The sequence below is a fragment of the Lampris incognitus genome, assembly GCF_029633865.1.
Source record: "Lampris incognitus isolate fLamInc1 chromosome 3 unlocalized genomic scaffold, fLamInc1.hap2 SUPER_3_unloc_1, whole genome shotgun sequence".
NCBI classification, from domain to species: Eukaryota; Metazoa; Chordata; class Actinopteri; order Lampriformes; family Lampridae; genus Lampris; species Lampris incognitus.
The window spans coordinates 697,113-724,026 of NW_026611070.1; the positions used below are offsets into that span (position 1 = coordinate 697,113).

The 26,914-nt window shown below is 44.5% G+C and overlaps 1 protein-coding gene across 1 annotated transcript; it reads right to left on the reverse strand.

Annotated features, from left to right (window-relative positions):
* Positions 1 to 2,402: 2,402 nt before the first annotated feature.
* On the reverse strand, positions 2,403 to 19,400 carry tspan33a (tetraspanin 33a). The gene is made up of 8 exons (XM_056301626.1): positions 19,077 to 19,400; positions 14,959 to 15,016; positions 11,189 to 11,316; positions 9,408 to 9,482; positions 8,120 to 8,215; positions 5,973 to 6,101; positions 5,534 to 5,695; positions 2,403 to 4,868 (listed from the first exon to the last, which is right to left on the reverse strand). Exons 1-8 carry the CDS (start codon positions 19,176 to 19,178, stop codon positions 4,767 to 4,769), a joined length of 852 nt encoding a protein of 283 aa, XP_056157601.1. The 5' UTR covers positions 19,179 to 19,400; the 3' UTR covers positions 2,403 to 4,766.
* Positions 19,401 to 26,914: the final 7,514 nt, after the last annotated feature.

Below are 26,914 nucleotides of genomic sequence, written 5' to 3' on the forward strand. Positions count from 1 at the left end.
GACTGCCCCCCACCCCCCTCCTCTCTCTCTCTCTCTTTATAGCTTAACTCTCAAAGCAATATTTCTCGCTGTGCTTTATGTTGTGTGTGGGTTTTTTTCTTTCTCAAAATGTTCAGTTGAACCTCTACATGTTCACACACACACACACACACACACACACACACACACACACACACACACACACACATGCACGTGCAGTTATTGCTTTGTCTTGTTAGTTGAGACAAATTATATTTCTATCGCCCAAAATCCCAATTCTCCGGCGGGTTAAAACAGATTGGTATGGCTTTTTCTTGTCCAAACATGAAGTATAATTGAATTGAGAGGATCTGTGCTGTGTATAGGTGTAATTCAGGGAAATTACCTCGTCCAAGCTTTCACAATGACTACTTAAGGCCCATGAAATACATTTAACCTCCTTTTTCTTTTCCAAATTAAATTTTATTGAGTTTTCTTTCTTCTTTTCTTCCATGAAAAGCACAGTCAGCAACCCATACGTAGTCATATATGTAGTTCAGGTGTGCAAGAAAGAAAACAAGCAATAAACTGTGACAGAGAGGACATGAAATAGGGCAGTGATGGAAGACAATAGCGGGAAGTGAAATAATTAAGATTAAAGATACGGCTGCAGCAAATATGTTTCACTTTTTAAAACGCGCGATGTAAACGATGGTGCGTGTGTACGTTTATGGGGATGGGGTGGGGTTACAGTCGGACATCTCAACAGTAACAGAAAAATAAATGAACATACAATTGAATTAGTTGCCTTGGGGATGCTCATAATGGACGTTGAGGCCTCCTCTCTCCTGGTTAAGGTGGCTTCAAGGTAATTAAACAAAACTTTTACTTTACAGGCGGTGGCTTGAATGAAATATACACCGGTTCACAACATCTATGTTTGAGTACAGTTTATTTTAGGATCATGAACATTTTTGGGTTTTATTGTAAGATTCTATTTTGCAGGGGGGGGGGGAATCTTAAATACGTCAAATCAGCCTTTTGTGTCTTTGTCATCAAATTAATTGGACAGTGCACTTGAGGTATTTGTATGGCTATGGATGCTTTGTTTCTCCTCTGGTGCCGTGAATGGGGAGCTGGGTTAACTTTACTCCCTCCTCGTCTGTCTGGACCTCCTTAAAGCCCAAAGCAACATGGCTGCCTGAGTGAGTCAGAGGCCCAACCGGGACCACACACAGAGTAGAGCCCTCTCTCTCTCTCTCTCTCTCTCTCTCTCATTCCCTCTCTCTCGCTCATGCTTTCCCGCTCGCTCGCTCCCTCTCTTTCTCACTCGCTCTCTCCACACACGCTCACAAAAACACAACAGGAGAGGAGCTGCTCTGCAGAGCGATAAATAATAGTTGCCGTATCTGCCCGTTCCTTCCATTCCCAACAGATGGTATTGACAAATGCCGTTCACCAGTTGCATCCATTTAATTGTGACATGTCACACCTCACACGTTGACAAACATTCCTCCAAAAGATACTGCGTTTTCAGACACGCTCCAACAAGTTTATATAGTATATCAATATATAGCACTGCATCACATCTTACACTTTCTAGACCAAGAGCTATAATGTTATTGTTATTCCAACTGTTTAAACTTACCTCCAAATCCACCGAAATGCAGTGAAGCTGCAATAAGCGGTATTTCACATTCAAGGCTGTTTCTGTTCCCAAAAGGCTGTGGGCATCAGATTTCAAGCGAGGAATGTCTCTCGACTCAGGTCCTTGTGTGCCAGGTGGAGAAACGGTCTGGAAACAAGAGGTTGAGTTGGTTTATGCCACCTCACACTGACAGCTCTGCTATAGTTACCCCGAAGCAAGAATGAACTGTTAACAGTCAACGGACAGATTTGCCATCGAAAACACCCCGAGAAATTTGCCATACATTATCCCATAGTGTTTCACATAACTCTTAAACTCAAAGCAGTGGTTGCCTTGATATTCTTAGTTATGTACTCGGGAAATATATATATATATATATATATATATATATAGTTTTTTTTTTTTTTTTAAAGTAAATGGATGCAGGAAAACTGCGGGGAACGCAATAACTAGTTGCTTGCCAGTGTGATTGGACAAATGCATCCATCACCGCCATCTTTACGGGAATATGCTCTGGTCTCAGATGTCAATTTTGGAGGATAAATAAATACAAGCAGAGATGATGGCATCCATGTCTACATTTCAATGTCACTTTTTCTCTACGACAGTCTCATCCCATGTCCTAACACAACACAAATACAAACTACAGACCACTCGCAAACTCCATTAACCGCAGTACCTAATGCAGAAGCACCATTTTTATTTTATAGTAACCTTTTTATTCAGAGCTAACTTTATTAGATGAGAGAGCCGACGAGGGGAGGAGGTATAACCAAAATCAACCAAATATCTCCAGAATTACATCTCTGTTGGTAATGGAAGAATATTGACTCATCCACCTCCACAAAATCATCAGTGAGTTCATCCCGACTCTCAGCCGGCATAAATGACAGAGAGGAAATGACATCACGTGCCGGTCCACGCAGGACATCGGCCCAACATGGCCATGTTATGAAGATGCCCAACACCAGCGTAAACACTCTAACACTTTGGACTTGTTTTGTAAACCGAAGTGTTTATTATGTGTAGCCTTTTTGTTAGAGGGTTCACAAACGTTTTGTTAACACAGGGCGTTTGTGGGTAAATATTATTTCAAAGGCATGGAGTCTATGGAAGTACAGACAGCATTAACCGAGAAACAAGCATCAAGATGACAAACAAAGTGGCAATATGCGTTGTGCAATGTCTCAAAATTAAAATTGTATACATTATTGAGAGACGCAAGTCGAAACGCATTCACTGAAAATATGCATTTCAGCTACACCACAAAAAGTTACAATTTCAGGATGCAAAACAATGTAATCTAAAGTAAAACCTCTCAACTAAACCTTAAACACAACCCATCTCAGAGCAATGAAGCTACATCTTAGAGTGTGCATAGATCCTTTATTTGACTTTTTTTTTTTAATTGAAATGGTAGGTCTTCATTAATCAATTGAAATTTGAAAATCTCACTTTTCCATACAATACTTTTTTGCTTGTTATTTAGCAAAGCGTTCTGAAAGGTGGATGCAGCTGAAGCAAGTGAAAGACATCAGTTCCCAGTCCGGTTTCCTGTTTCGATGATGAAAATAAGAATAGTAAAAGAATAAAGTAGCTCATCGTGGAAAATAACTAAAACGGTGCCTAGTTAAAGATCAACAAGAGCTCTGGCATCCAAAAAGCTCATTGCCAGGTTTGACACCAAGGTCTGAAAAAGTCATGGATGGGATAAGGTCCATCATCTGGACTGCAGGCCTGTTGTATGTCCACCAGGGGGAGACAGTACTACTAAATAGGACAGCTTCCCAGTTTTCCAGCTGTTTGTCCAAGGTTTGGCCGTTTGTCCAGCTTAAGTCCACTACACATTATTTTAAAAGAGCACAGTTGCTCTGTTCACACGTTTTCACACAATCCCGGTGGTTCTGAAATCATGTAGTACAAAGAATAAATCCTCAGCTCAAGGTCAGATGCTTCCCAGTTAAATGGCAGGTATGGCCCAACTTGGCAGGCCAATATCCCAACCATTCATCATCATTGATCATTAATCAACAGTTGAATGATGGCATTCAACTGTGGTGTAAGCATGTTGACATTGTCAGTGAAGTTTCCAACAAAGGTGATGATGTTCATCCTCTGGGTGAGCCTCTCTATCTTGCTGAACAGGAGCATGATGCGGCGCTCCTCAGCAAGCTGGTTGAGTGGACGTCACTCACATCCCGCTTCCGCGGGCAGAAATCGCATCACACACTCCACAAAGTCGACAGGTAAGGCCTTTAGGTCAAATTTCTCTATGGCTTTGCAGATCTCCTGTGGTCTTGTTGGCCTTTTGTAATGTGATGGCAAGGTTTTTAGAGTGGTTGGCATCCAGGAGGGTGACTGTTTGCAGCTTTCTGGGCTACCTTACTCTTAGTGCAGGAAGGCTCCACAATTGGACCCGGGGATCTTCAAACTTTCCCGGATCCAGCTCCTCCAGTACACGCTCATCATCAATCTCATTGAAGACAATGCCATTAATCTGACTGGGCTTCAGGGCAGTCCAGCAGACCAGTTTAGTCGAGGGTCTTTTCGTCCCGTATAAACAAAATTACAACTGTTCCTTGAAAAGCGATGTAACATCTCCATTCAATGTGTTGAAAGATTTGGCTTACTCTCACGCCAGGAAATAGTCTCCAAATGTCTCATTATATTACTGAATCTTCTGCATTATTTGGAGAAAGTTTTTTTTTTCTGAGTGCAAACCACAATGTTTTCAAAAACAAAAATCCCAGCAGCAGAGTTCGCTTTTGCTTTCGTCTGCCTCTTAATCCTGATAGAACTTGCACAACTGGAGGAAATTGATGGTTTTGGGAATAAGATCCAAGAGTTTGCAGACACTTGAGGATCAGACCGCTGTCTTTCCTTCTTGCCAAGCTACATCTCACTTCACCTGCATGTGGTCTTTCTTTGACTGGTCTTCTTCCCAATGCCCAACACATCACAAATTCACCATAGTCCACATCACTAGTGTGTGTGTGTGTGTGTGTGTGTGTGTGTTTGAGAGTCTCACGCTGAGGATGAACATCGTCACCTTTGTTGGGAACTTCATTTGTTGGGAACCCAACCTGCCATACCCCCAACCCATTGCTGGCTGTGACACCATATTTCTGTTCACATCGATCTGCCGTTGACCCAGACCGGCTCAGCGCCACGGATCGAAGCGGTGCTGGTCATTGTAGTCCTGCAGTTCAATTTGGTCTTTGATCTGGTTGATCAGAATCTGAGACAAGAGGATCCCCACCAGCTGGAGAAGAGGAAGCATACGACAATTAATGGGGATGGAGTCACTACACGTATATTGTGTGCCTTTCAAAAAGTCAAAATACACTATTATTAGCAGCATTATCTAAAGGTTATTTTTCCTCAGTTTTGTTAGTATTGGCAGACATTTTAACCATTTTCTTTACACATGTGAAAGACAAGGAATCAATCCTTATTTTCAGCATTTTCTGTCTACTTATATGTTTTAGGGATAACACTCAATTAGCAGCCATAATACTTAGCTTTCATCTCTGTGTCTCTGAAATGCTGCTTAAATTATGTCCAGCAGTATCATTACTGATGGCATATGTGAAACCATACTTCACGGTTTGTAGATAGGCCACATTGTATAAGAAAATGTGAATAACAATGCTGCATAGCTTACAATGCAGCATTACCATTCCCATTTTCTTACACAACTGTACATAGTGATGCTATATGCATTTTCTTATATAATGCAGCCTTTTGAAAAACTAGGAAGCAAGTTTCCATTTTCTGCACAATTTTGGTGGCCATTTCAGAGGCAAACAGAATGCAGTTTGGTGTTGTGGCTGCTAATGGACTGTCATCCCTACAAGAGATGATGAAAATCATGATTGTTTCCCTTTGACAGACTTATACACCAAGTGCGGGCATGCAGAATCCTACCTGTGGTATAGCAAGTCCCAAGGCAATGCCTCCAAGTAGGAAAAGGTTGCTGTGGATCCAGTTGACAAACTTGTCAATGCAGCCATTGGTGTGAATGTAGGCCCCTGCCTGGAGGTAGTCCTTGTCCTGCATGTCTTGGCCACACATGGTGTTAATAACTGCCTACACCAGCACATAACAGATACACAGGCAAGCATGAACACACACGCAATACATATTACACAGATTAAAAGAAAGATTCCTCAATTTACACACATAAATACACAAATATCCTGTGAAAATACGGATTGCCGAGTGTGAGGCGGTTCAAAGCCAACACACCCCAGAACATTCAACTCGAAGTTTACTCCTTAAGTAAAACGCCATAATCAAAAACTGCTCTGATAGAGTATCGTTTCGTCCGTCTAAAGACTAGAGGAGATACCCAAACACTCCTTACCTTATCATTGGCTATATGACAACATGAGAAGGGTACAGAACAGCGCTCCCTACTGGGATTATCGAGGGTGCAGTTGAAATATACATTCTGAGACCAGTCAGTGTAGGCCACGGCACCGCAACAGCTGAACTAAGGAGGAAAACGGGACATTTTTAGCATGAACAGCAGATATATTTGACACATTAAGAAAAATAAACTTTAGAAAGTCAGATCATATTGATGACTGCACAAACTACTATGGATTCCTTTCCATTGTTGCACTGCGCCCCCCTCCGTTCTCAGAGCAGCTTCCGATAAATCAAAGCATGGACTCAACAACAGGGTTGCTAACTCGTGCAGACTTTTCCCAGTTATGCTGAACTAGCTGGTGGTGGATCTATACTCCAAATAGATAGTTCCAATCCCACACGTGTGGATGGACTAACTCATGCATCGAGCTGAATTGCCTGTACTGTTTACACTGCAACTCTTGGACTACATCAGCCTTGTGGCATGGGGTATTATTCAAATGAGAAAATTCTATTTAAAGGCTGACAAACTAAAGTGATGCAACTGACTGTCAATGATCTTGATGGCGGCGGATGCATGTACTTTTTTAAGACTAGGTTTTGGAGAAATCTAAAACTTCTGCAGGAGCCGGAACGGAGTAAACCAGGCAATGTTTTAACAATCCTTCAGTGCTGTAACTTTTAATTAACCTACTGCAAACGTCAGTTTATTTTTCTGTTGAAAGACGTAGAGCCCTTTTACAGCTGCATCCATCATATTCATGTCAGGGTGTTTAAAAGTGTTTATAATCAAGCATTCGCTTATGGGTCTTTTGGCACCAATGTTGCACTGGACTGTCACATGATAATTTTTTTTTCTTTTAATTTTCCTCGCTTTTTCTCCCCAGTTGTATCCGGCCAATTATCCTACTCTTCCAAGCCATCCCGGTCGCTGCTCCACCCCCTCTGCTGATCCGGGGAGGGCTGCAGACTACCACATGCCTCCTCCGATACATGTGGAGTCGCCAGCCGCTTCTTTTCACCTGACAGTGAGGAGTTTCACCAGGGGGACTTAACATGTGGGAGGATCACGCTATTCCCCCCAGTTTCCTCTCCCCCTGAACAGGCACCCTGGCCGACCAGAGGAGGTGCTAGTGCAGCAACCAGGACATATACCCACATCTGGCTTCCCAACCGCAGACACGGCCAATTGTGTCTGCAGGGACACCTGACCAAGTCGGCGGGGTAACGCGGGGATTCAAACCGGCGATCCCCGTGTTGGTAGGCAATAGAATAGACTGCTACGCTACCTGTGACAAATTTAAGACTAGTTGTTGCGCTGCACATTTCTTGTCAGCCTCCTTTGACCTCTTCGATGGACTGTTTTGACCTCTGACCTGTTATTACCTTGATGTCTTTTAGGTGGTAAACCATTGTAAGTACACATGGGACACAAACATAAAATACCAGCAGTATTGCAGTTTTTGACACTTACACCTGCATGACTGGCACTTATCACGATACCCTGTTCAAATGCACATAATATCTTTAATTCTTGCCCATGCCAAGCTGTAATATTCATAATCACTACAACGCAGGTTACCTTGTGTTGATGCCAGACATCACTGCAACACTGCTGGGCATCATTTTTAATTTTACAGAGTGAGGTGGCATGGCTCAGGAAGTACAGCGGGTCGCCCAGCAATTGAAAGTTTCCTGGTTCGATCCCCGGCTCCTTCAGAGAGCATGTCGAAGTGTCCTCGAGCAAGACACTGAACCCACAACTGCTCCTGATGATCAGCTTGGCACCTCGCAGTGGCGGGCTCTGCCACCAGTGCATGACTGTGAGGCACGCATTGTAAAGCGCTTTGAGTGGTAGGTAGACCAGAAAAGCGCCCTATAAATGCAGTCTGTTTATATCTATTTACATTCTCATGTCGGTTGTTTCAAACCTTCAAAGTTATTCTTTAAGTTAATGGGTGAAATCAACCAGGGATAACGGCTTTCACCTGGATTCATCTGGCACGTCCCTTAATGCTTTGCACACTTAATGTACATGTACTGAGGACAGGAGGGAAATTAAAACAACGTCATAAGGAAGCACCAAATAAAAGAGAGACAAACAAGACAAGTCAGTTTACATTTAGAGTACAAGCTCACCTCTTTCTGACCAAAGTCAATTAGGTTTTGGAGATCGATGTCATCTCTGTAATGGACGATGGCATTGTTGAAGAGATCACTCACTTTGGTCCGGGCCTTGGTGGCACAGTACACAGAACAAACAGAACAGTCACATCGGTGCATTCGAGAGACACAGAGATATAAAATGCACGGTTTAGAAACGTGCAAGCACGGTTATCAAACCGGGAGTGCCAACCGAGCTGACACATTACGCTGCTGATGCAATGTCCAGCAGTAAGTAAGTAGTAGTAAGTAATCTGAGAAAACATGCGCTAATCCCGTGCAAACAGAATTGGGCTTTGGATTTCCCTGCGGCAACCCGAGGAGATTTATCTACTATCAAGACATGAAACGCCAGACACGAAAGACACTTTATTTGATATTGTATTCTTACAATGAAATTTGTTCTCTGCATTTGACCCATCCTATTGTATAGGAGCAGTGGGCAGCTGCAGCACCCGGGGACCAACTCCAGTTCGTCTTTCCATTGCCTTGCTCAGGGGCACAGGCAGGAGCATTAACCATAACATGCATTTCTTTTTGATGGTGGGAGGAAACCCACGCAGATACGGGCAGAACATGCAAACTCCACACAGAAAGGACCTGGGACGGCCTGGGGTTCGAACCCATGACCTTCTTAAGGTGAGGCAACAGTGCTAGCCACTGGGCTACCGTGCCGTGCCACCTATCATGAATTTTAATGAGGCAAACCTGTCTCAGAGAAAATAATAACTTTTGACTCATGAGTTTCCAATGTGACGGATACAACAGTCGGTGAAAGCTCCCAGGAGAGGGGGATGTTGAGTCATCCTCACAATCTACAACCTTGGGTCAGATACACTCCTCACACCAAAAATAGCTACAATGAAATCAACCGCTGTGGACCAATTGTGAAAATAAGGAAGAGACTAAAAGTGCATCGTGTCCACACAGACGACTTTAGTGAAGTCTTTCGGGGACTTCTTGGTGCACCAATATTACTACCCAGTAACTCCACCAGACAGATGACCCACAAATCAAGTTATCCACCGTATTTTTGTTTGTGGAGGATGTTAAGAAAACACACTTTACAACTGTGAAAACAGTATATATTTTTGTGAATGTATTTCGAGAAGGCCATTTGGACATCCAGGGTGATTATGACTTATTACCTAAAATAAGTAGCCAGCTAACCATTCTTACCGTCAGCGGCCATTGGGGTTATGAGTCAGTTTTCAAAAGCAGATGCACAGCATCTCCCAGTGTCTTATCAATGTTGACATGTTACCTTATCTGAGAAGACGAAACCCAGGACACCAGCAGTTAACTGCAGCAGGAAGATTACCGTCAGACAGACACAGAACTGGAGGAGGAAATGCAGATAAGCGAGGAGGAAGGGGAAGGAGAGAACGGTTAGCAAGTCTTGTGGGGTTTTTTTTTTCTTCTTCAAATGAATCATGCGGTCATGAAGATGAGATCCTGATGCTGTGGTTCACATTCAGTCGCTCTGAATAAATGAGTTTATCATTGGTGCAATCAGTCTGAGGCCTAGATAGATATCTATTCTTTAGCAAAACTTTAAAGAGCCGTTTATTGCTTGTCCCTGGAGAAACTGTCTGTCCGTCATTCGGTTTGAGCAGCTACTTTGTGTTATGCAGACTCAAAATCCGCAAGAAATTAAGGCAAATGTAATTTTATTCTACAATTGACGATCCAGAGTTTCCCCTGGTTAAAATAGTTTCACTTGTGAACTGAATTTCAATGCGTTTTAAATGGGAGGATCTGGCTCCATCCCGTCAGCCTTTAAGTTCTGGCCGTTTCATTCCTCTGCATTTTCCTCTTTTAATAATGTGCCTGCAGAGCAAAGCACAGAGGGACAGATTATTATCCGCCATACTTCTTCGGTACACATTGTGGCACACAAGTTCCTCAGCTTTGAGGTAAACCCCGTAACTTAAACATCAAAACGTGCGGTTCGATCGGTAATGGTGTGCTATAACTTTTCTTGGCGATTCGAGTAACCATGGCAACAAAAATCTTAATTTCCCATTGAAAAACAACAGGAAGTGGTAATGACAAAGATCAAACCCACCACTCTTTGGCGCCACATTACTTTGTCATAGTTTAACCTAAAAACGTGGTTGAAACTTTAAACGGGTCACAAGACTTCAGACTTTGTCGAGCTAAATAGATATATTGATACCTAGTAAGGGTTTTGCAAAATCGCAGGTGAAGTTTTATGCTTTTTTTAGAGCAGCTCAGTGTTTACAATGGGTGTGTATTGGGTGGAATGTGCTAGAGTGCATCACATGACCCACCCTTTTAACTGCCATCCCGGAAAATTTTCCCATAAGAACCTCTTTTAAATTGCTGCAGTTTCCAACCGTTATGGACAATTCATATACCGGAACATAGAGAAATGTGTCCTCTCTCACCCAGTGTGACTCTCATTGTGACACGACTTACGGTGTTTGAATAAATCACCTCCAAGCACAGAGAGCGCTGACCAAAACTCTCCCAGACTGCCATGTTGAACTGAGCTCTGAAGTTCTTGTCAGAAACAGAGATGGCACTTCTTTTAAAACTGCGACAGCTCCTACACCGTAAACAGTAGGTACACTTCCCCTCGGTACATTTCACTTTCTGTAGGTACATTTTCACTGAAGCCTTGTGATGCTCATTACGGAAACATTTTCTCAGTACGACTTGTACTTTTTCAAGACACGAGGGCACCAAACAGCAGGCACACTCAACATTTCGCCAGAAATTTTCTAGTTCCTTTTTTTTTTAAAAATTCGTTTTAATCTTATTCTGTGTTTCTTATGTAATGTCTCCTTTTTTTTTAAAAATTTCGTTTTAATCTTATTCTGTGTTTCTTATGTAATGTCTTTTTTACGCCCAATTGCAACCACTTTGAATTGCGTTTGAGGATGAAATCTGCTATACAATTAAAGCTGCCTTGCCTTACTGGACGTACTGGTTGCTCAGTGGACATGTAGGTGTGACGCCGACCGTTCAAATCCTCAACGTGTACAACAAAGTGAGATCGGCTCAGGAGCACGGACTTACCGTCTGTAGGAGGCAGATGTTTTCTCTGAGGGAGCCCACACAGCCACAGAAGGTGATGAGGAACATGAGCACCCCCACCACCAGCAGGAGAATAGCAGGGTCCACCGACAGACAGGCCATGGCTGCCTCTGACAGGAAGCAGAAATAAGAAGAGAAGAGCCATGAAATGAAGAGAGAGAAACCCTTTTTTCTTTAAAATGACAGGGTGCATCTTGGAAGGAATTGACAGCAAATGTCTATAAAAATGACACAAAACCTCTCGCTTTTTCGTTCTACCGCTCAGAAGAAGGAACATCTACGGGCTGGTCGATACTTCAATATAACTGTTGAGCATCTTTCAACGGTATCGTATTAGAATGAAATTCACATGCGTTTTGTTGTCTTAATTAATGATAATGAGAATCTATTATCTAAAACTCTGCACAAAATGAGGTCTGAAATATTTGAGGGGGCATTATTTGGAAAGTAGTTTTGGTTTGATATTATACTTCACATTACCAAAGAGTTCTATGTGATGAAAGTCATTTGGATTCTCAAATGTGATATTTTTGCATATGTAAGCAGATAACATGATCAAAGAAGGTTGAATCAGTTCATCTGGATACGTTTATTGACAGATATGTTCCATCACTCTGAGTAATGAAACATACGTCCTCCCTCGAGGAAGGACAGTGGAATGGTGAGGATGCAAGGAGTAGAGGTGACGAAGGCGTATGAGTTTAAATACTTGAGGTCAACTGTACAAAGTAACGGGGCGTGCAGAAGAGAGGTGAAGAAGAGGGTGCAGGCAGGGTGGAGTGGGTGGAGAAGAGTGTCAGGAGTGATTTGAGACAGAAGGGTACCAGCAAGAGTTAAAGGGAAGGTTTACAAGATGGCTTTGAGACCTGCTATGTTATATGGTTTGGAGACAGTGGCACTGACGAAAAGACAGGAGGCAGCGCTGGAGGTGGCAGAGTTGAAGATGCTAAGATTTTCATTGGGAGTGACGAAGAAGGACAGGGTTAGGAACGAGTATATTAGAGGGACAGCTCAGCTAAAACGGTTTAGAGACAAAGCAAGAGAGGCAAGATTGAGATGGCTTGGACATGTGTGGAGGAGAGATGCTGGGTATATTGGGAGAAGGATGCTGAATATGGAGCTGCCAGGGTAGAGGAAAAGAGGAAGGCCAAAGAGGAGGTTTATGGATGTGGTGAGGGAAGACATGCAGGTGGGCTGGTGTGACAGAGGAAGATGCAGAGGACAGGAAGAGATGGAAACAGATGATCTACTGTGGCGACCCGTAACGGGAGCCGCCAAAAGTAGTAGTAGTAGTAGACTCAACTAAGTGACATCTCCAGTCTAAACTGACTGTAGGTACCCCGACCCCTTATAAACAATACAGTACAATACAGTTGCATAACGACGAAACTAACGACCAGTTTCATATGCAAATATGGGTGTGACCATTAACTAGTTTCAAATGCCATGTGTACCAATCACAGAAGATTTGGGAATGTCTGCGATCACAGCATTGTAAGATGATGACAGATGTACTCTTAGCCCCCCCCCCTCGGTTCAAGGATGGTCATTCCCTCTTCTCATAGACGGCCTCTTTGACTCCCTGTTCAAACCAGCGTTCCTCCCTATCAAGGATGTGCACATCCTCATCCCTGAAAGAGTGGCCACTGGCCTGTAGGTAGACTGCGGAGTCCTGGCCTGACGTTGTAGCTCTCCTGTGTTGTGCCATCCTCTTGGCCAGCGTCTGTTTAGTTTCCCCAATGTACAAGTCACTGCAATTCTCCTGGCACTTAAGAGCATACACTATATTGCTCTGTTTGTGCCAGGGAACACAGTACTTGGGGTGGGCCAACTTCTGGTGCAGCGTTTTTTTGGGGTTTGAAAGCAACCGCGTCGTGGCGTTTTGAAAATACGCGTCTCAGCTTTTCCAACACTCTCGCCAAATACGGATTCACCACTGGTTTATGCTTAGACAGCTGTTGTCCTTCTCTCTTCTGTTGGCTGGTGCACTGTTTTGGCGTCTTCCTGGCTTTGACAAACGGCCAGTTAGGATAACCACACGTAACCAGGGTCTGTTTAATATGGGATTTCTCCCCTTCCCTGGCCGCTGTGTTGGTGGGGACATTGTCACCTTGGTGGTACAGCGTCCCGATGACTCCTAGTTTGGCTCCAGTGGATGATGAGAGTCAAACCTTAAGTACTGATCAGTATGTGTTGGTTTGGGATAAACATCAACAATCAAATGTCCCCATCACCAATTGTAATTTCACAGTCTAAGAAGACTATCCTGTCATTTTTCACATCCCCCCCTGGTGAACTTGACGTGGTTGTCCACAGAGTTAATGTGGGTGGTGAAATGTGGTACGTCCTGAGATTTGATTTTAACCCAGATTGTCGTCCACAAATCTGAACCAGTGGCTAGGTGGTGTCCCTGGATAGGACATCAGAGAGCACTCTTTTCCACTTCCTCCATATACAGGTTGGCCACTACAGGTGAAACTGGGGAACCCATAGCACACCCATGCCTCTGCCTATAGTACTGCCCCCTGTATGTGAAGTACGTGGACTGAAGACACAGCTTCAGGAGCAGACACACTTGGTCATTGTTAGGGGTGGTCCTATTGCTGAGGTTGGGGTCATTTGTAATTTCATATGGACTACCTCCAATGCTTCATCAACAGGAACGCACATGAAGAGAAACAGAACATCATTAAGAGACCATGGTTTCATCCCCCTCCATCATGATGTCCCTCACCTTATCCACAAAATCCATAGTGTTCTGAATGTGATGTTCATTACTGCCTGCCAGCGGGTTAAGAACAGATGCAAGACACTTAGAGAGGTTATAGGTCACTGAGTTAATCATACAAACAATAGGCCGTAATGGCCTACATCCTGCGTACTATGTATCTTAGGTAAACCATACAGACTAGGTGTAGCTTCCCCTGGGTATAATCTGTAGTACAAAATTCTGTTAATAGCATTGTCCTGTTCTAACAGTTTCAGACGATCTATCACTTTTTTTCTTGTGCCTGGATTTCGTTTCAGGGGCTCATAAGTATTTATGTCGCCAAGTAACGCCATAACTGTCTCATTATAGTCTGTCTGGTTTAATCCCAAATCCTCTGTGAAGAGTACACATGGCCTTTGAAATTTTATAGTTAATGGTCACACCCATATTTGCATACGAAACTGGTGATTGGTTTCGGTTGTTATGCAACTTTATTGTACTGTATTGTTTATAAGGGGTGGGGATACCTGCAGTCAGTTTAGACTGAAGATGTCACTTAGATGAGTGATGAAACGAACCGGTCAGTAAACGTTGTATCCAGATGAACTGATTCAACCTTCGTTGATTTTCTTACCTGGATTATTGAGCATGCGTCAAGACAGATAACATGATGTATTGACATCATGTAAAATATTCAGAATCAGAATACTTTATTCATCCCCGAGGGGAAATGGGTATGATGAATAAGATTATCGTGACTATAACAATATTTCCCATATGCTCCAGCACTACATCAGACAGCACCTGAAAGTGAAACCGCTTTGCCTCCCTTGCATTTTTCACATGTTATTTTCTGGACCAAATCGTAAACAAAACAGACTCCGGTGTGACCCGTTTGCTGAAGGCAGGCATACAGAGAACAAAGACCTGCAGGAGCACAAAGCCGCCACACAGGGATGTCTCGACACTCGACACCTCCGACGGAGGCCTCTCACGCTCGATGTGAGCAATCCCTGTGCTTTACCAATGGAGGATCACTTACCTGCATGTTTCATCATGCGGGCGTACACGCCGATAGACACCATCACCAGAGAGATGATCTGAGGAGGGCAGAGGGAAAAGAAGAATTTTAACCTTTTTTTTTCTCTCCTCAGCTCAAATGAGAATTGCATGTTTTGGAAAAATCACAGACACGATATCGGTGGGAAAAGCCCATGATGAGTTGTCAGATTTGAAGCAAAGGAGAGCTTTGAGTCATTCTGTGTTCACACTTGGCCCGGGGAGTGGCTTCTTTCCCCCGAATCCTGATAAGGAGTAACACGGTGAGAGAGGCATGTGGGTTTTTGTTGTGTTTTTATTTACTTAGCTATCTTTTACACATGTAGAGTTGCCTTATTTGTAACTCTTTTACTTCCCTTCCCCACTTTGATGTAGACATATTACTTTTATATTGTGGTACATTTTATACGTTTCATACATGCAACAAAATGCCTTGTGTGTTAATCTATGTAGCGTGTAAACCTGGTCCCGATTTTGATTCAACCGTATGAGTCACTGATAAAACAAAGCATATGTTTAACACAAACAGAAACGAGCTTGCTTAATACTTCCTCATTTATTCAACCTGACATCGTGTCAGGTTGAATAAATGAGGAAGCAACACCATCTTTTTTTGTTTTTGTTTTGCAATACCTTAAGTTACTTGTGGCTTAAAGATTTTTAGCATCTATGGCAGCCTTAGCACCATTCTCTACCCACCAAAATACCCAAACAGTATTCAAGTAGAAGGTGAGGGTATTCTGCCATCCACTCTGCTTTTTTTGGGATTTTCCCCTTTTCTTCCCAATTGTCTATTGTACTTAGCCAATTACCCCACTCTTCCGAGCCATCCTGGTCACTGCTCCACCCCCTCTGCCAATCCGGGGAGGGCTGCAGACTACCACATGCCTGCTCCCATACATGTGGAGTCGCCAGCCGCTTCTTTTCACCTGACAGTGAGGAGTTTTGCCAGGGGGACGTAGCGCGTGAGAGGATCACGCTATTCCCCCCAGTTCCCTCTCCCCCCCGGAACAGGTGCCCTGACCAAACAGAGGAGGCGCTAGTGCGGTGACCAGGACACATACCTACATCTGGCTTCCCACCTGCAGACACGGCCGATTGTGTCTGTAGGGATGCCCGACCAAGCCGGAGGTAACACGGGGATTCGAACCGCCGATCCCTGTGTTGGTAGGCAACGGAATAGACTGCCACGCTAACCAGACGCCTACTCACTCTGCTTTCATTTGATGAAAAAACCCCTTGGCAGCAATTGGTACTTTTTCCCACAAAAAGACCCATTCACTCTGCACGTCTGTGCAGCCGGCGAGGCCCGAGCAAATCCTCAATAGGACAATAGCCAGCTCCTCTTAATACTCTTCCCTCGCCAAATGTATTCCCTTACCCCACACGTCGCACCTTGACCTTGTTAAGAGGGAAATGAACCATGTGCGAGAGGTTAGTTCTAACCTAGTAAACAAAACAGAGAGGACACCAGAAATGTCTTTTTGGTAAGCTAGCCAAACACGTTACATTGCAATGAGAAAGTGGCTGGACTGCTTGTTGGTTTCTTTTTTTTCTTCCCCCCCACCCCTTTTTCTCCCCAGTTGTACCCGGACAATTACCCCACTCTTCTGAGCCGTCCCGGTCGCTGTTTCACCCCCTCTGCCGATCTGAAAGGGCTGCAGACTACCACATGCCTTCTCCCATACATGTGGAGTCGCCAGTCGCTTCTTTTCACCTGACAGTGAGGAGTTTCACCAGGGGGACATAGCACGTGGGAGGATCACGCTATTCCCCCCAGTTCCCCCTCCCCCTCCCCCGAACAGGCACCCCGACTGACCAGAGGAGGCGCCAGTGCAGCGACCAGGACACATACCCACATCCGGCTTTCCACTCGTACACACGGCCAAATATGTCTGGAGGGACGCCCAACCAAGCCAGCGGTAACACGGGGATTCGAACTGGCAATCACTGTATTGGTAAACAACGGAATAGACCGCTACGCTACCCGGACTCCCTGCCTGTTGGTTTCTGTCATCGTCATTGTTGTTGTTATTATTGTTTACATATTGTAGCGAAATCGGGGGGGGGGGGCGCAGCCTGGCCGGATCGTCACAGCTGGGACGCGAACTTGTGTATTCCGCACCGCAGGCGACGACGTTAACCAGTCGACTAAAGGGTCCGACCTGTTAGCCAAGGGCTAACTTTTTTTATCCGTGCGCGTTACAATATCCACAAATGTATCTCTTTATAGTTCATGAGCAGTCTAGTGAAAGGTTATGCTGCATACAGATATAACTAGGGGAATCTGTTAATTCATGCAGCCGGACTCAAACCCATTAAGCTGACATACTAACAACACAGTGGAAGTGTTTGTTTACAGAGTCGTCGTTGTTTTAACTCACTACAAGCGTTGTTGGATTACCAAACTTATGCCATAAAAAGGGGATTGTCGACGGGTTTTCTTTCAGACTCTCTCCAGCAAAGGCATGAAACCAGACTTGCAGAGAGGTCTGAGGTGTGTCCTTCACACTCTTTAGCAGCCAGAGGCAAAGAAAAAAAAGAAAGACAACACATTCCGGGTTGAATAGTTACAAGTTTTCACATAGTCTGGTCCTGTCTGCACAGGACCAGAGACCACTCTGTGCATATGACGCATGGTGATGCACTGTGGATTAGTTTGAAAGACGTCGCTAGGTCAAAAACAGACATCAACGGGTAGGTAGAGAGACGAAGTAAAGGAAATGTAGATTCTAGTCTAATTCCTCTATTTCATCGCTATTGAGCAATGAACACAAACTCAGCCTAGCCCGAGGCAAAGTGTACACTCATCGGTATACTACACACCTTTTAAAACCTTACTTCATCCTTTGCAATGCTGCCGATTTCCTCATTTCTCAAATTTCTTTTTATTTGATCGGTAAGTCCCAGCAATGCAGAGTTCAGTCTGTTAGGGAAAAGATCTGCTCAGAAACGCTTTTTAAGTCAGAAAGCTCCTTACAAACAGTAGAGGTTAAGTCCTAAAACGTCCCACAGAGAGCAGACTTAATGGAATTGGATAAACTCAGTATAATAAGCAGCCTGCTGCTCAGCTTGGCAGGTACATTTTAGCATGTTTTTTCCACCCCTGAGGGAAATGACTAAAATATGTGAACGAAACAAAGTATTTTCCCCAGTTACATAAATGGGCAAATGAACCAACCTCTTCACTCTGATCATTTGCAAAAACAAAAAAAACAAAAACAAAAGGGCAGCTGGAGATATTAATTTATACATTCATTAGTCTGCTAAGCAGATTTGGAGTAAGGAGAACACACGGGGCCCCCAAGTCTCACGCAACCCTGCGTGTCCCCATCAGCATATGAATTAGACTAACTTTTTTGTTCCTTAGAAGCTGCGTGGTTGATGAAAGGGAGCAGGGTGTGTTGGCATAAAGTACAGTGTATGGTGCCTAAAAAAAACAGAAAGAAAAGAAAGAAAAACTCAGTACGAGGTTTGCTTTGTGATTGTAATGAGGAGGCTACCGAACGAGGCGTTAGAAACCACACTCGCTAAACCCAGTTGGAGTGGGCTGTATTTCATACTACCGTCACCCTCCAACCCCTGAATATTCTCATGTTAGAGAGCGATGTAAAGCGGGATGCCGTCAGCAGCCAGCACTGGGCAGTGGGACGTTGGCGTGAACGGGTTAGGGTTAGGGGTTGGGGGTTAGAGGTTAGGGTTAGGGGTTGGGTAAGGTAACCTAACGCTAAAGGGGGAGCGATTTCGCGGGGGAGTCGGAAAATTCCACAACCCTAGGTGTGTTTATTTCGTGAAATCAGCGCAGCCGAACAGCAGCGGGCCCGTTTAAAGTCGCGCAACGCGCAACGCTGAGACACCGAGCAGCAAACACAGGTCGGTAACCGCTGACATGGCCGTGCGTGGCCGGGCTTCCACGAACCAGCGGCTCAGGCTGATGTCAACCCCGGGGGAGGAGATCCGGACGGGCGCGGAGAAATGGCAAATGATTAACCCGCACTTCCCGGTGACAAGTCGTTCTCAACGGCGCCGGGGACTCTTGCCGTCGCCGTTCTCACTCGCGGTTCGCAAGAAATAAAACAAGGCAGGCAACTTAGTACTCACCCAAAAAATCAGGTTGAAGATAAAGAGTAAGTATTTCACCACCGGGCTGACGAAGGAGAAATCCTCGTCGTACGCGGGCGCGCCTCTCCGCCTTCTCCCCATAGCGACGACGACGCTACCCAAAAGTCCGCTCCTCTGTAAAAGCCCGTTTACAACGTAACTGATCTGAGGCGCCGCGCGGGTTTCGCCTCTCTGTGGCTTGGCGGAGAGAGACTAAGCAACCAGTCGGCAGCGCTGCCGCATCACGGTGCTCAAGGGAAGCGGCAGGCGCGGAACCGCCTCAGCCCGAAAACCACGGCGATTTGTTTGACAAGTGCAACGCGTTGGCCGCAAGAAAGGAGCGGTGCGCAGCCAGGGTGTGTTACTATTACGCCCCCCTGGGTTGTTGCTAATCACATGATATATTACACGCGCACACACACACACACACACACACACACACACACACACACACACACGGGTGATAAATTAAAGGAAAACCAACCAAAGTTTCTTAGTAAGGTGTTGGGCCAACACGAGCCTCCAGAACAGCTTCAATGCTCCTTGTCAGATATCAGATATAATAATAATCATGATAATGTAGCGAATTCGGGGGACAACGCAACCACAAGAGCTGCCGCGGCCGGGAAGCGAACCCGTATCGGCCGCACCGCAGGAGACATCGCTAACCGCTAGACCGGGGGTGTCAAACTTCAGGCCTCGAGGACCGCAGTGTCTGCAGGTATTTGTTGCAACCATGCACTACACCGCCTGATTAAACTAGGTCCTTTCCCTCCTAGATCCAGGAGGTGAGCTAATTACTTAAATCAGGTGGTGTAGTGCACGGTTGCAACAAATACCTGCAGACACTGCGGCCCTCGAGGCCTGGAGTTTGACACCCCTGCGCTAGACTGAAGGGTCAGACCCGCGAGCCAGCGGTCAGCGTGTCTTCTTATCCATGCACATTACAATAATAATGATAATAACATTTATATTGCACTTTTCTAGACACCGAAAGCGCTTCAGATTGAAGGAGGTCAATGTGGGCGCCACACATAGGCGGTGGTTTCATTTCAACCACTCATGTGCAGCACCCACCTGGGTGATGCACGGCAGCCATTTTGCGCCAGAACGCTCACCACACATCAGCTTGAGGTGGAGGGGGAGGCATCACTGAGCCAATTACTGTGGGGGGGGGGTGATTAGGTGGGCAGATGGAGAGAGCCAGGTTGGAAATGTTGCCGCTACACCAGGGGACCCCTACTCTTTGCGAGAAGTGCCATGGGAACTTTAGTCAAGCCAGGTCAATTTTATTTTGTGTAACCCAACATCACAAATGACAAGTTTGCCTCAAGGGGCTTTACAGCAACACAACGTGGGGATCTCGGTTTAACGTCTCACCCGAAGGACGGCGTACAGCACACAACGCGCCCTGTTCCATCTCCAGGGAATGGGTTCGGTGCCGGTTCGCAAACCCTTTTTTGAACGGTAACTGTCTCAGAGGCAGTTATACTGAGCTCATTCAGCCGTTAAAAAAGATTAAAAATGTAATAAGGGGTTAAAAGGGGTAACATTGATAAAAATGTATTTGAAATATAACACGGTAAAAAATGTTTAATTAAAAAAATGTACCCTTTATACAAGGTTTATTGACGTCAGAGTGTAACGGGTCACATGACCAGAGTTTTAAGCGCACAGCCGTTGCATTGTGGGTCAGAACAACCATGGACGCGGAGGGCAGACGTCTCCGTCTACAGCCCCCAAAACAGCTTTATCCTACACGTGGTTCAGGAGGCGCACACGGTAATTGTCCTTCGTGTGTTTTATATTTGTGTATAATGTTGTTGATGTGGCTTCACATGGGCAGTGTGGTGGGTTTTCAGCTTTTTTACTGGACTTCATCGTATTTATGTTCCGCTAACGTTCGGGCCTGTTGATCAACGGACACTGGAGCTTGAGGGACTTTAAACGGAATGAGAGATGTCTATCTTAAACTTCTTGTCCTTTATTTTCCTGTAGTTTTCACGGTGTCTGCTGACGATAGAGAGAGAGAGAGAGAGAGACAGAGAGAGAGACAGAGCGATATAAAATAAATCTTCAAAAGACGATCTGTATGATGCGTGGCCGTTATTTCATTGGCCCAGTGTAGCTACCAGTGAAAACGTGCCGCCAACGTGGCCGAAGACAAGAGAAGAGAGGAGAAGAGAAGAGAGGAGAGGAGAGGAGAGGAGAGGAGAGGAGAGGAGAGAGGAGATCGCCGGGAGACGCGGAGGAACGGCCTCTGATACCGTCGGGTAGAAGCAGAGAGGGTTGGCTTCTGTTTAAGACTGTCGGGATAAATCGCCGTGCAGTTCCGCGGTTTCGCCAAGAGAGGGCAGCGATTCTCAGCGTACAGCTCTGTACAGGCTTCAGCGTGCAGTGTCTTGTTTCATTCCGTTGCTGTCTCAGGGCGGGAGAGTGTGGCTTTGCTGACGACATCAGGTTTGGCAGTGCTACCTCTACAACTTTATGGACGTTTGTAAGATTTGAAAGGAAAAATACTTGTTAAAAACTGTTTTATTATTGAGAAAAATATTTGATTTATCATAATAGCCTAATTGTTGTTATTGCTTTACTAGTGTTGCATTGTTATGAATGTTCTAATGTTTTTTTTTTAACTGAGAGTTCAAATGCATTATCAAGGGAGTGCATTGGGGGTTTAACTGAGTGAATAGTTACTGCACAATGGCACTCGGATTGCACTGACAATTACATATTTGTAAAAGGTTTATGTGCATATTTAGCAATGACTTGGTGATAGATAAAGTGCCTTTCCTAACACATTTACGATGTCAGTTCACAGACAAAAATCACAAGGTCTCGAACTTAGCGCACAAGTTGAGTCCCTTCACTTAGAACTAACTAGGTTAAGTGAAAAATTAGAATCACAAATTGATGAAGCTGAAAAGGAGAGATTAGAGTTACTCGTAGGTGATATTCATGCTAAAACAGAAATACACCAAATAGCAATGAAGGAGCCTACCTACGACACTTCAAAGAGAGTGAACCTAGGAAATCTTCACGAGAGAGAACGTTAACCCCAAAAATGCTGAAGCAAAAAGAGACTTCTCCAAGGGAGAGTAAATTCACCATGTTATATGAAAGGTGGAAAGACAAAGTTAGAGCTACACGTGCCAAACTGAAAGATGAGTGCTCTGAATGAGATTTAGCCAACATGATGGATGCTGTTGAAGGGCTGGAGACAAAACTGAAACATGCGTATGAAAAGAGATTAGAAGAAAGACAGATTCTTGTGTAGCAGCAACAAGGAGGTTGATGGAGCTTATGAGTGTACGCATGAGTGAAGTAGGACTAGAGGAGTTTGATGCAGAAGCAGAGAGACTTGACAAGGTGCTAGACATAGAGTATGCCCAGTCCATATTCGGGACTAGAATCTTCAAACCTACTGTTCGTAGCTCCCCCTCAAGCCGTTCATCAGAACAAAAAGCGTTACAGCAAAAAGGGCAGAATCTGCTGCAGAGTTTGCTGCAAAGAGAGCTGAAATTGAGATGGAGGATGCTATTGCCACACAAAGGCAAGAACTCAAGAGGCTAGAAAATCAGAGAGATCTTCAAGTAATAGCTGCTAAGCCTAAGGCGTACTCTGAAGCTGACTCAAGTGAGAGATGTGACAAAAGTAGATCATCATACTATGAGATGGCCATCTCCCATCCAGTACCTAAGAAAGAGATTAAAAGGGAACAAACAAGTAAGAAAAATAACAATGAACCAACAAGCAACACTAACAAAGACGCGTCATTAGTACAAGCCCTACATGACACAATGGTTCTCACCAGACTTCCTACACCGAACCCTCAATCTTTTCTGGGGACCCACTTAAATTTTTAGAGTGGAGCACAAGTTTCAAGGCATTGATCCAACGACGATGCACAAATCCAGCTGACAGGTTGTTCTACCTACAAAAATACATCAGTGGTGAGGCACGATCTGTATTGGAAGGAAGCGTTTTCAGAAAGGATGATGATGCCTACAACCAAGCATGGGTGACACTGAACACCCGGTATGGTCATCCCTTCGTAATCCAGCATGCATTTAGGGAAAAGCTGAATAACTGGCCAAAGATTGGTTCGAGGGAGTCAGTTAAACTGAGACAGTTCAGGGATTTTCTCACAGGTTGCAGCAACACCATGCCACATGTAAAAGGGATTCAAGTGTTAAATGACTGAAGAGAATCAAAAGATGCTTCAAAAACTCCCTTACTGGGTGACCTCTCGCTGGAATTGCCATGTCACAAAGCAGTTGAAACAAACAGAGGAATACCCGAATTTCAAGGAGTTTGCAGATTTTATGGTACAAGAAGGCGAAATTGCATGCAATCCTGTAACATCCTTTCATGCCTTGAAGCCTACCGAAGAAAAGCTATCTGGACATACAAAGCGCCCAAAGGCTAATGATTTCATCACAAATGTGAAAGCGTCAGATAAATAAATCAAGTACAGTGACAAAAACATATGGTGCTGTGGAGAACAGCTCAGGTGAATCTAATGTATCCATGAAAGTGAACACTTTATTTTCATCTTCAAACCCAGTTAAATGCATGTGCTGTGGAGAAAGCCACTCCATTCGCAAATGCCAGAAGTTTGCGGATAAGCCTATGGAGGACAAGAAAAGGTTCATATTTGACAACAACCTGTGCTTCGGCTGTCTTAGGCGAGGACACAACTCAAAAGACTAAGAATTAAGCTATTTGTGGCATATGTAAGAAACGTCATCCAACACCACTTCATGAAAACCGTCCTTCCGCTGCTACGGACAAACCATCTTCTCATGCTATGCAAGCAGCAGAAAACACGTCTTCCCTTTCTTGCTTCGTAAACAGAGGCGATGGTGGGAGCACAACCATGATAGTGCCTGTTTGGATTTCTTCAGACACCACCACTGAAACAGAGACCTTAGTGTATGCCCTACTAGACACCCAGAGTAGCAACACCTTTGTAGACCAGGAACCGTGTGAGCAGATGGGAGCTGCTTTGGAACCAGTGAAGTTAAAGCTTTCCACTTTGATGGGAAAAGACTCCATCGTTAAGAGTGAAAGAGTTAGTGGGCTCAGAGTTAGAGGGTTTTCCTCACAAAGCTTTATCAACTTGCCACCTGCCTACACCAGGGATTTCATCCCACTTGAAACCTCATGTCTGTACTGTTATCATCTGACCCAGGCTCATTGAAACCTCATGTCTGTACTGTTATCATCTGACTCAGGCTCATTGAAACCTCATGTCTGTACTGTTATCATCTGACCCAGGCTCATTGAAACCTCATGTCTGTACTGTTATCATCTGACTCAGGCTCATTGAAACCTCATGTCTGTACTGTTATCATCTGACTCATTGAAACAACAACATATTAGTACTGTTGTAATCTGACATTTGACATCCACAATCCACATTCCTATGGACAAACTCATCAATATCTTCCATGCTGAATGAAACTATGCAAATTTACACAAGGACCGACAAAAAAAGGGGAAAACGTGCACATAACAAATTCCAGAACCCTCCCTACTTCCATTTTTTTTCTTTTAACAACCCAACAGAGTAGGCCTGTTATTAGCTGACTCAGGCTCACATTGAAACATCAACATATTAGTACTAGTTTTGATCTGACTCAGGCTCACTGAAACATCATATCTGTACTGTTATCATCTGACTCAGGCTCATTGAAACAACAACATATTAGTACTGTTGTAATCTGACATTTGACATCCACATGCACATCATGTTAAGTTGTGAAAACTGTTTTTTGACAGACAGTAGGCCTGTGTGTTATTTTGGCTCTAACAGTAACATTTTTACTGAGTCTGTGCCGTCATGTTCATTCAGAAACCAATAACACTGTTTGTTTGTTTGTTTGTTTGTTTGTTTGTTTGTTTGTTTGTTTGTTTGTTTTGACAGGCAGTGTGTGTTATTTTGGCACACACAATAAAAATAACTTCTACATTATATTTTTTTACTGAGTCTGTGTCGTCCCGTTCATTAAGAAACCAATGGCTGCCTTGGGCTTGCATGCCTTTGACCAGGGATGGGATGTCAGGTGTGATGCTTGTGACAGCCAGCCTAAAGTCCTGGTGTACATGGAGTCTATTGTGGGCTTTTGTTTTTATTGTTACAAGGGCACTAAAGGCTGTCAGACAGATATGTAATGCTGAATGAATGGGAGAATAACCCTTGTAACTGTTTGGCCAGTCTAGGTGCAACAGCGTGTCCTTTGACTATCCAAAACTTTTTGTGTCCTTGTCCTGGGAATATTCCTTTGACACCGAGTCGGCTTGAAGGTCAGCAAGCTCATCATAGCTGCAGCCCCACCCGTGCAGCATGCAGCAAGGTTCTCGTAGGGCAGATTGTTGGATGAGAGATAGGAGTCCAGAGCCATAAAAAATATCCTGGCCTGTTGTTGTGGTTAGACTGGTAGACATAAGAATGTCTTGTTTCAAGTCATCACCGTCAACGTATCGAACATAAACAATGAGCACGGACTCGTCTGACACTGTTGTCGTTTCATCCACCCGAATGGCAAAGGGAACATTCCTAAGCTTCTCGTGCAGCTGGTTCTGACAGTCTCCAGCCATTTTATTAATTATGTCTTTGACGGTGTTGTCAGAGAGTGGGACAGTTTTTACTTTATCGACTGCGTGTGGGCCACACAGCCTCTCTAAGACATGTGGGTCTGATAAGCTGCTCTCCAATAGTGTGTGACTTTTTAGCCTTGGCAATTAATAGCGATTCCCGCGACCCTGAGAGCAGGATAAGCGGTTCAGATAATGGATGGATTGGACACCCAAATGACGCCTCCGTGGCTCTGTGCAAATCACTGCCTGCTCGTTCAAATGCTTTACTGATGTCGGCGGATCTTCTTGATGGCGCCAACTGCTTTTTCCTCTCATAAAATTCCTGACTTTCCCCAGCAGTCTCTTGATGTTTTGTCTCGAGGTGTCGTTTCATTTTGCTTGGCTTCATGCTGTCATGAGCTAGTTTCTCTGAACACACATGACACATTCTGGCCGAGACTTGTCCCGTCCTCCCATAAAACCAAAGTTAAGGTAGTTCTCGAAATAAAGCCTTGCTTTCTTTCTTGACACTGAGGCATCCGCACTTTTACGTTTCTCAGCCGTGTTGTTTCATTCATACATAAAATGCTGCTGCTGACTGCAGGAATAAACACAAAAAACAAGATGAGCTAACATTAGCTGCTAGCTGTGTAGCTACCTGACCACATTGCCTGCTCAGTTTGATAGCGCAGATTGACGGGTCACAGAGGTGTGGTTACTAGGTGTAGCCCAACTACATTTTGGGGAGGGGGGGGACCAAAAATGTATCTTTTTAAATATTTTGTATACAGACTTTTATATGAAATAAATTATCCAGTAAGTGAGTTATTATGCTTTTATTTAACATGTGAACTTTAACAACCTCAAAGCAGAAAGGCCTTGCGGTACCCCCTGTGATCTTTGGCACCCCTCCTCAGAGCAGACAAAGCCTGGCGCACCCCACCCCCTGGGCCCTCAGGCCCCCCCCCAAGGGGTGCGTGGACCCCAGGTTGGGAATCACTGACATACAATACAGTGCTAAGAGTGAATAATACAGTTAATTGGGAATAGCCCTTACCTTAAAACAGAAGTGACCACAGAGGACTGGGATCAGCTGCCTTTACTGTTCATCCAGAAGCCCATGAAGTGGACTGGCGATGACCTGATTTAATCCAAGATTGAAGTGATGATGTTCAGAATTTCTTAACGACACCCCGGTTAGAGGCTCTGCCTCCAGGTCATCAGGAGCTGTCACCTGCCTCCTCTGCTGTGGCATT

Excerpts from the sequence above, each read along its gene's own strand:
- tspan33a (XM_056301626.1), bottom strand. The coding sequence starts at position 19,178 with ATGGGGAGAAGGCGGAGAGGCGCGCCCGCGTACGACGAGGATTTCTCC. Across the intron at positions 11,317-14,958 it reads CCGCATGATGAAACATGCAG|AGGCAGCCATGGCCTGTCTG; the intron begins GTAAGTGATCCT and ends GCTTCCTGTCAG. Across the intron at positions 5,696-5,972 it reads GTCATATAGCCAATGATAAG|GCAGTTATTAACACCATGTG; the intron begins GTAAGGAGTGTT and ends GTGCTGGTGTAG.